Source organism: Spea bombifrons, chromosome 4 (genome assembly GCF_027358695.1).
Source record: "Spea bombifrons isolate aSpeBom1 chromosome 4, aSpeBom1.2.pri, whole genome shotgun sequence".
Taxonomy (NCBI): Eukaryota; Metazoa; Chordata; class Amphibia; order Anura; family Pelobatidae; genus Spea; species Spea bombifrons.
In genome coordinates, this window is record NC_071090.1 from 99,503,881 (window position 1) to 99,512,944 (window position 9,064).

Here is a 9,064-nt window from a genome sequence, read left to right on the forward strand (position 1 = left end):
CCTTTGCACAATTTTAAACCATAAAGTACATTAAAGGGACACTCCAACCAGCATATGTACTTTAGTGCATTTGATAGCGGAGTTCCTCAATTTTTCATGATGCTGCATGGAGGGATTGTGCAGAATTCCCCAAATGCATTTTCCCAGATTAGTGCATGCAGTAGACTTTGTCTGAAAACATATTGTGGGGTTTATTTACTTTAAGTAGGAGCCGGCAGAAGCTGTCCTCTGGGTTCACTGGGGCTGGACCTTTATAATGTATGGTGAAGTTAGTGAGTTGAAAGAGCAACGCTGTGTTTAGTGAATAAAATGATGTTTATCTCATCCAGAGAAACAGATTAAAAGAAACACTAAGGGAAACGTAAAGGGTGCAGCCCCACCTGCTGGTGGTACAGTAGAAGACACCTCCAGTTGTCATTTATCTTTGGCAATCTTTCATTTAATTACATTTCTGAGGCAGACAAACTTAGTGGCGAATATGTCATCACCTCCATCTCATTAGGGTTTATTCGCTAAATTGAGAAGTTGCAGTTGTGTTTCAACTCCTTCACCATACTTTACGAAGACCCAAGCCCAGTGAACATCTGCTGCAGGAAGCACTCCCATTATTTCAAGCGTTGCAGCGCAGGATATGTACTTAAGTATGCTTCCTGCTTTCAGTAGAGACAGACAGGGAGTGGTGAAATATACCGATAGTGCTTTAATTTAATCTCTTTATTACCGAGAATTATAAATAAACGTGACAGTACGGCTCTTACACTATGACATTAGGGGACGGTAGTAAATTCAATTGTTTCAGCCTCTTTATAATGCATTTCGGTAACATTTCCCTCACAACAGACACCCGCTAGTAACACGACAGCCTTCGAACGGCATTGTTCCCCATAAAAGAAAAATACCCCCTTTGTGTGATTAGATTTACGCATAGTAAAATAGGCCCAGCTAGGTTCAGCTTTCCCATTTCTCTAATTATCACTTCTAACTTCACCACACTGCGGTTTCATATAAACCGGGCTTCCTACCAACACTATTCCTATCCCTAATTCTAATCCTTTTCCTGATCCTACGAACTAGTTTGCCCCTAGAGGATTTTAAACCAGCTCCCATACCCCTACTCCCTAGAATAGGCACCCGCGCACAACTTCCTTTCAACACTTCAGGGTGTACAAACATGGCTGCCACTCTACGTATCCGAAACAGGAAGTCCCTTGCCGGAAACAGGAAATGTAAACACGCTTTCAATAATGATGGCTGCTCGTGTCTCTTGGGCTGTGCTATTTCTCCTGGTAGTGCTGAGGACGGTAACGGACGCGGATACCGGTGAGAAGTGGCTAATATAGCGGTTAATGTGGCAGCTGTGCGGTTCGGTGCCCGCATCATTGCGGCATTTGGTTCCCGTGCAAATCCCGGCGGCTTATACCTATGACCTAGCAACGCATAATAAAATAACCAGCAGCGTCGACAATTGCCCTAAACGTATACATGTAAAGACGTTTAAGAGATAAGAATGAAACGTCTGCTTCTTTAACGTAAATATCCGGTGACCAGTTATTTCGCATTCATGACGTCATCCTGTCATCCAAGCGTTTTAAAATATTTCATAAAAACCATCCCAGCCCCACCGGAAAGCGATTGTAATGATATATTTGTATCCTACGTCATGGATCTTCATGATTGTCTATTTCCTCTGTGGTCTATTTTCCTTGCTGTGCCATTATCAGTAACCTAGTCCCACCGCACCATTACTTCCATGGAGTCTATTCCCTACAGGGAATTTGCAGGAGAGAGATATTATTATGAAGGGCCAACTCCACTGAGCGTCTGCTGTAGGAGCCCTGTATAATGTATAGTTAAGTCAGATTGTCACACATGTAATTACGAATTATACTAGGCCAGCGCAGCTCTTCTTTCTGTGGAAAGCTGCCTGCGTTGGTCCTTAATGAATAATGAAGCGAGGGAGTTGAAGCCATAACGCTCTTTCCAACTCCCCTGTTAGTGAATAGATCCCAATGTACTTTATCTCCGTGGTGCAGCTGTTACCTCGTCTCCAAACCTTGTTTGTTTTTAACAATATTATATATATATAATATTATTGCTGCCGGTACTACAATTAACACTTCACACATTCACAACCCAGAAACGTATGCATTGACAGCTGCTCCCCGCCGTTTTATTGCACAGAACCGGTAAATACGGTAGTGCGTTTTATTGGGTTCCGTTAACGATCTGTGTTTACGGTTGCCGGCTGCGGCAGTCGTGGGATACAAGGAGTATCAAACTGTTTAGTGGCAGCGCATGGGATGGAGGCGCAGAGACTGAAGATCCCCCCGGGGCTTTAACTGGTTTACCCCGTCTCTAGTAATGAAGTCTTTCTCGATGGTCTGGGGCTGCAGAGCTCCTTTAAAGAATCTCCTCTCATTATCTCCTGGAGCGCTTATTCCTTCAAACGTGAAATGCTTCTTAAAGAAGTTTAAATTCAGGTTTGACGAGTAAATTCTGGGTGTTTATGCCACTAGAGGGCGTTTTAATCCCGTGTTTTATAAAATTGTTAGATTGAGGGTGTTTTAAAGGATATAGTTTGCTCATGTAACAGCTTTTCAGCAACGCGTATGAACGTACTTTGCAAGTATCTCTTTAGCTTATCGTAGGCGTTAGAATGCATATGATGGCTGGAGTGTCTCTTTAATTTAGGAAAATGACCCAGAGAAGAACCATTCGGCTACTCTAGTCTGCCCAACCTCTGGATACTTATTTGCTGGCATTATCTAGTTTAGCCTTATGCGTATCCCATGCTCTTAAACTCATACACTGTATTCATATCTGCCACTTCTACTGGAAGGCTATTTCATGCATCCACTACTATTTCATCAAAGTAATATTTCCTGATATTACTTTTCAACCTTTGCCCTTCTAGTTTAGCACTACTATGGCACTACTATGGTACTAATTCTTCTTTTAAATAAACTTTCTTCCTTTATCACCTTGACTGTATTTAAATGTTTCTATCATACCCCCCCCCCCCCGTCACATCTTTCTTCCAGGCTATATATAGGTTAAGATCCTTTAACCTGTCCTGGTAAGTTTTATCCCGTAATCCATGAACCATTTTAGTAGCCGTTTTCTGAACTTTCTCCAACATTTCCATATCCTTCTGGAGATCCGGTCTCCAGTACTGTACACAATACTACGAGTGAGGTCACAGGTTCATGGATCTTATTCCCTAAACTGCAAGCATTTGTAGACATGACCTTTATCTTGTTGTTTAACACACATCCGGCCATCGCTTTCTGTCCTTGTTTTGGGGGCAAAATATATGCTTCTCCCTATCATCTGTACAGACCAAGCCCCCAGATCCACCCACCCGCTTACTAACTAAATCACCTTCCCTTTCTATACTGTCTAGCCCGGTACTTATTCTTCCCTCCCCCATTCCTAGTTTAAAATCTCCAAAAACTCTTGCATTCAGGTGCAATCCATCACGACTACAGAGATTGTACCCCACAGCAAAATCAGCCCAGTGCTCTAAAAACCCGAAGCCCTCCTCCTTACACCAAGTCTTCAGCCATGCATTTAGCTGCCTAATCTCCCGCTGCCTTTCTGGTGTAGCGCATGGCACAGGTAGGATCTCTGTGAATACTACCTTGGAGGTCCTCTTCCTAATCTTACTCCCTAAATCCCTAAAATTACCTTTTAGGATTCTCCATCTTCCTCTTACTATGTCGTCGGTGCCCATCCCAATAATCTATCCACTCTGTCTGCAACATGCTGTACCCGGGAGACAGCAAACTATTTGATTGCTGCGATCAAAGCTACAAATGACCCTGTCTGTTCTCTTAATAATAGAATCCCCTACCAACACAACCTGCCTGCTTCCCTTCCTTCCGGATCCCCTGCACACCGGATGAGCTGCTCTCCCAGCTGTTAGGGAGGACAGTTTTTTCTGTATGACGTAGAGTTACGTCACTGAGATTTCTTGAATGTCACCTTGATGATTACTAATCTTGGCAAACTTAGACCTTCATTCAGAAAATTGCTGTTCTTTTAAATTAATTTCAATTGGAATACAAGGGTCTGTATTCTGCCTGAAGAGGGATGCCTTAACGTTTTAATGTGATCATCAATTGTAAGGCAACGGAAAATCCCTTACATGAGCAAACTAGTTCAGATCCCGAAGTAACACAAGTTTATGCAATTAAACGTAATTTACTATGTTAAAATATATCTGTTCGGTTAGCAGATGCTTCCCCTTGTTTTGTTAACATCCAGGACCAAGAGCACAGAATTGCTGGACACGAATAGGTCTGACGTTCCAGGATAGCTTTGAATTAATAACAGATCTTTTTATACTCCCCAGATAGGGCAAACGGGGCACAAACTACTAATTATTCTAATTATCTTTTATTTATGTAGCGCCAACAATTTCAATAGCACTTCTTACAATACATACAGTCAAAGGGTCTGAAAAACTGACACAATCCTCCACTTCCCAGAAAAGAATAACTATAGCTTTGTTTACGGTGTTCTCAAGTTTCTCAGATAATGACCCATTTCATTTCTCGTAACCAGGTTCTGCTAAAGACAATGGTGAACAAGCTGGTCAGCCTGTGGCACAGTCGGATGACTCCAATAATCCTAATCATGTGCAAAAGCTAGAAAATATGTTACCAAAAACAAATACCAACGCCAACTCAGTCCAGGATCCGGCCAAGGCAGCCCAGGATCCGGCCAAGGCAGCCCAGGATCCGGCCAAGGCAGCCCAGGATCCGGCCAAGGCAGCCCAGGATCCGGCCAAGGCAGCCCAGGATCCGGCCAAGGCAGCCCAGGATCCGGCCAAGGCAGCCCAGGATCCGGCCAAGGCAGCCCAGGATCCGGCCAAGGCAGCCCAGGACCCGGCCAAGGCAGCCCAGGACCCGGCCAAGGCAGCCCAGGACCCGGCCAAGGCAGCCCAGGACCCGGCCAAGGCAGCCCAGGACCCGGCCAAGGCAGCCCAGGACCCGGCCAAGGCAGCCCAGGACCCGGCCAAGGCAGCCCAGGACCCGGCCAAGGCAGCCCAGGACCCGGCCAAGGCAGCCCAGGACCCGGCCAAGGCAGCCCAGGACCCGGCCAAGGCAGCCCAGGACCCGGCCAACTCAGCCCAGGACCCGGCCAACTCAGCCCAGGACCCGGCCAAGGCAGCCCAGGACCCGGCCAAGGCAGCCCAGGACCCGGCCAAGGCAGCCCAGGACCCGGCCAAGGCAGCCCAGGACCCGGCCAAGGCTGCCCAGGACCCGGCCAAGGCTGCCCAGGACCCGGCCAAGGCTGCCCAGGACCCGGCCAAGGCTGCCCAGGACCCGGCCAAGGCTGCCCAGGACCCGGCCAAGGCGCCTAATGGAGATGAAAAGAAAATACCTACTGAAGATGATTTTGATGACAATGATGACAATGAACTGGTTCCTGGTGAAGATACTGTTGATCCTTTAGACACAGACAAAGCAGAACAAAATAATGAGGATACTGACGTAGATGAGCGAAAGGAAGATACACCGATGGATGATGAGGTTGAAGATCTAGACCAAAACACAGATTTGAAGAGAATACAACTTGGTGATCAACTTGTTGATGAGTCAGAAAGTAGTCATTTCTTTGCCTACTTAGTAACTTCAGCCATCTTGGTAGCAGTTCTGTATATTGCTTACCACAATAAACGAAAGGTAACTCTTAATTTTCACCTTTACTGATGTTTTTTTTTTTACCAGAAATTTGTTGCAAAAAAGGAGTCGATGTCCTGCTAATTGAGATGTTGCATTTCTAGAATTTTTGAAGCAATCTTAACAAACGCACGTTGGCTATTGATGTTTTACAGTCTTTAGAGATACCGTTTTACTGCTAGGTGTTAGAAGCTGTGTATCGTCTGCTGCAGTCCTGCTTCCTGCATAGACAATAAGGACGTTATACAGAAACAGTCTGGGTTTTGCGGGAACACGTTTTGTGTACTGCCCCACCTCGGTGCCCCAGTGTCCGGTGTTTAAGAGCACTGCGGATCGTTTCAACACAGACTAATAACACTCCTCAGGCAAGGCGGCAGAATAACCGTGCCCACTTTTAAGGCTCGCTCCTTTCTCCAGACCACTTACCCTTAACACAGGTGTCCCGATTTGTACACTGGAATTGTTTGGCAGTATGCGGAAAGGGTTAACTGAACACAATACTTCTTAAAAGCACAACACAGGAGTCCCACGTTTCATCTCTAGAATATTCACTGGTAGACTGGTCCACATATAAGTCTGTTACTTCGTTTATTTTTTACATTTATGCCGACCTCACCTGCTTTAATGAAGGTGGTCTGAAATACACTCTACTGATTATTGTAAATAAATGTCCTAGAGTTCCTTTACGTTATCTTAACGCGTTTTCTTTCCCCCCAAAGATCATCGCATTTGCACTGGAAGGGAAACGCGCCAGGGGTGGCAGGCGGCCAAACTCCGGGGAATACCAGCGCCTAGAACACAAGGTGAGCTTTTGGGGAACCATTAAATCACGGACCCAGTAACTGCTGCAGAGCTGAAATGGTTAAATAGACATAGCTGGAATAAGGAGACAGACTTAAGAAAAAGGAATCCACTATCGACTGCACCTGTTACATGCGTTAACCTCCCCCCACATAAAATATTCCATTGACACCAAGCATTTATTCTGTTTCCTTCCTAAATTCAACCTTTTTACAGTTTAGGGTTCCAAATGAACCCGTGTAATATTAAACATTGTGTATGTATTTTATATGTACGTGATGATGTACACCTTCCATAGAAGGAGACTTCCTGCTCTCAGGATCTACGTAATTATTCCTCCCCATTAAGTTCTCTTTTCACTATTGTTAAGCTGCTATTACTTTGCTTTTAAACAATTGCACAGTTGTCTGGTCAGTGTTTGCCCGCATTGCAGTGCTGAATTGAATCACATTTTAGGATTGTTTTTCCATGACTGCATTTAGCATTGACCCGTTTCTATCTCTGTTTATCAGATCTGAAGTCCTGTCTCTGCGTGTCCGAAATCCCAGATCCCTACAACACCAGAATCTGCGCCGTGGATGTTCCTCGGTCACCGAGCACTTCATGATTGCACCTTGTGCATATTTACACGAAAATGAATTTGGCACAATTTCGTAATTCTTCTTGTTGTTTTTGTAAAAATGCCACTTTCTCCTTTCATGTACCCAAAATACCCTAAATCATTTTACCCAGAATGCTTAAAGTCCCCTCCACGTTTAAAGCGTGCGCAGCGTTTGCACTAATGCTGATTTCAGATGGAACACTGGCTTCCAAATTGCAAAAAAAAAAACCCCAAAAGACGGGTGCAAATACAAACTTATTGAGAATTTCACGGAAATTATTAGCGCTTTTTTCATTTTGTTTATTCTTTTTTTTTAGAAATAATTTTTGCGACCAAAATTGGTGTTAATTTTGTGCTCAATGTGTGTGTAGTTATGATTGTCTGGAAGGCAGGCAGAAAGAGAAATGTTTGATATAAAGATTATTTCACTCACTGTTTCCTGTTTAAGGAACTTTAGTATCCTAGCTACATTTGTGGTAAATTTGTGTTTAAATTTGGCAAAGGGGGCAGATTCTATAGAAAGTAATCTTGTGGGGTTGTTCTAGTCTAATCTATGAAATAGTTGAAAGAATTATCTTTTTATATATAATGTGAGTTTTAGAGGCACTATGTATATAGGAATACACTTATTTTATGGCGATGGGGGGGTAACCGCTGAGCACGGCTATCCAAATCGCTTCTAAAGGGATGTCGGCCTGCTGACGTTTCAGCTTTTTGGTTTTTATTTTTGTGGAAATGGCGTTCTGTTAAAGTCAACATTGTTTGTAGGCCAGTAATGGGTTGGCCGTCCTCGCTATTCGGTTACCAGTCTTAGTAGACGATAGGATGAGCAGTAGGATACGACACGGTTGTGCAGGTGGATGCAGCGCAGTTCCAGGTGCCACCTTTCATTAACGATATGGCCGAATAGTACTGTAACTTTTAAGTGCAATATGTGTTTGTGTTTTTAATCTGTTTTGTGATTTAGTGTCATACAAGCCTAAACATTGTCCTGTATGCCCACGCTTAATTATGTGCTATTTATACGCATTAGAAATGATATTTTTAATGAACAGGTAATGTATGTCAGTGATTACCTCTGTGGGCTTTGTCTCAGGTGTGTTGTTTGTTAGGATCGGTTGATCTGCATGTTTACAGGACATTATGTAGGTGGCCACGTTGGTCGACTTGTGTTCCTTTTATTGGGCAGCATAGAAAAAGATGTACAGTCACATTTGTGTACCTAGGAGGCATTTTCATCTGAAGAAGAGACCTCTGAGATCCCAAAAGGTAATGTCTTTTCCTGTGTTGGCACAATGAAAGGTATCATTTGCCGGATATGAGAGGCTCATACTGTACGTGGTTTAATGGATCACTCCTGCTCAGCTGCTGTGGATTTCAGTTCCTTTATATTTTTATCGCATGCTATTTAAATAGGAACAGGCAATTGTTTGCTTGTACTGTACCGAAAGTAAATTATTGACAAAGTGGAGTTTTAATTTGTTTGCTACAAAGCGCTGGCATGTTTGTTGATTGCGCTCAAATGTTGTTACACCAATAGGCTTATTCTCTACATCTTTACATTGTGCCGACCCCCTGATAGACACTGTGCAGATGTTCCAGGACCAGTTCATCTGTCTGTCTGTCTATGGCCTGAATTAGTGTTTATAAAACATAAAGTGGAATTTAGCTTTTGAAATGGAAGTAGTGAGAGTAGAAAATCTTGGAATTAGGTCAAGTCATTTTACTTACAGAAATCGAGCCCGGTAAAGTGTGTGACATGTTGGGCATTTCAAATATAGCCATTTTTGTGGCAGACATCTATGGGGTTACGGGGTTTGGTGTCATACAGTTATACCTTCCCAAGATTATTGTTTTGCAAAGCAAAACGTGTTTTTAGTTCCAGTTCAAAGAAGTGAGAGTTATGTGTGCACAGCAAGAAGAATTATTTTAAAATATAAAGAGAAAACATTATGGTGCCCCTGTTTTGCATTGG

General features: G+C 43.6%; 1 protein-coding gene across 1 annotated transcript; it reads left to right on the forward strand.

Annotated features, from left to right (window-relative positions):
• The first annotated feature begins 1,229 nt into the window (after positions 1-1,229).
• On the forward strand, positions 1,230-8,502 carry TGOLN2 (trans-golgi network protein 2). The gene is made up of 4 exons (XM_053462826.1): positions 1,230-1,320; positions 4,567-5,690; positions 6,407-6,490; positions 7,001-8,502. Exons 1-4 carry the CDS (start codon positions 1,245-1,247, stop codon positions 7,004-7,006), a joined length of 1,290 nt encoding a protein of 429 aa, XP_053318801.1. The 5' UTR covers positions 1,230-1,244; the 3' UTR covers positions 7,007-8,502.
• Positions 8,503-9,064: the final 562 nt, after the last annotated feature.

What these genes read in the sequence shown, in the direction of transcription:
- TGOLN2 (XM_053462826.1), top strand. Translation starts at nt 1,245, where the DNA reads ATGATGGCTGCTCGTGTCTCTTGGGCTGTGCTATTTCTCCTGGTAGTG. An exon ending in GGTAACGGACGCGGATACCG is followed by an intron (nt 1,321 to 4,566) that starts GTGAGAAGTGGC and finishes TCTCGTAACCAG; the next exon opens with GTTCTGCTAAAGACAATGGT. An exon ending in CTTACCACAATAAACGAAAG is followed by an intron (nt 5,691 to 6,406) that starts GTAACTCTTAAT and finishes TTCCCCCCAAAG; the next exon opens with ATCATCGCATTTGCACTGGA.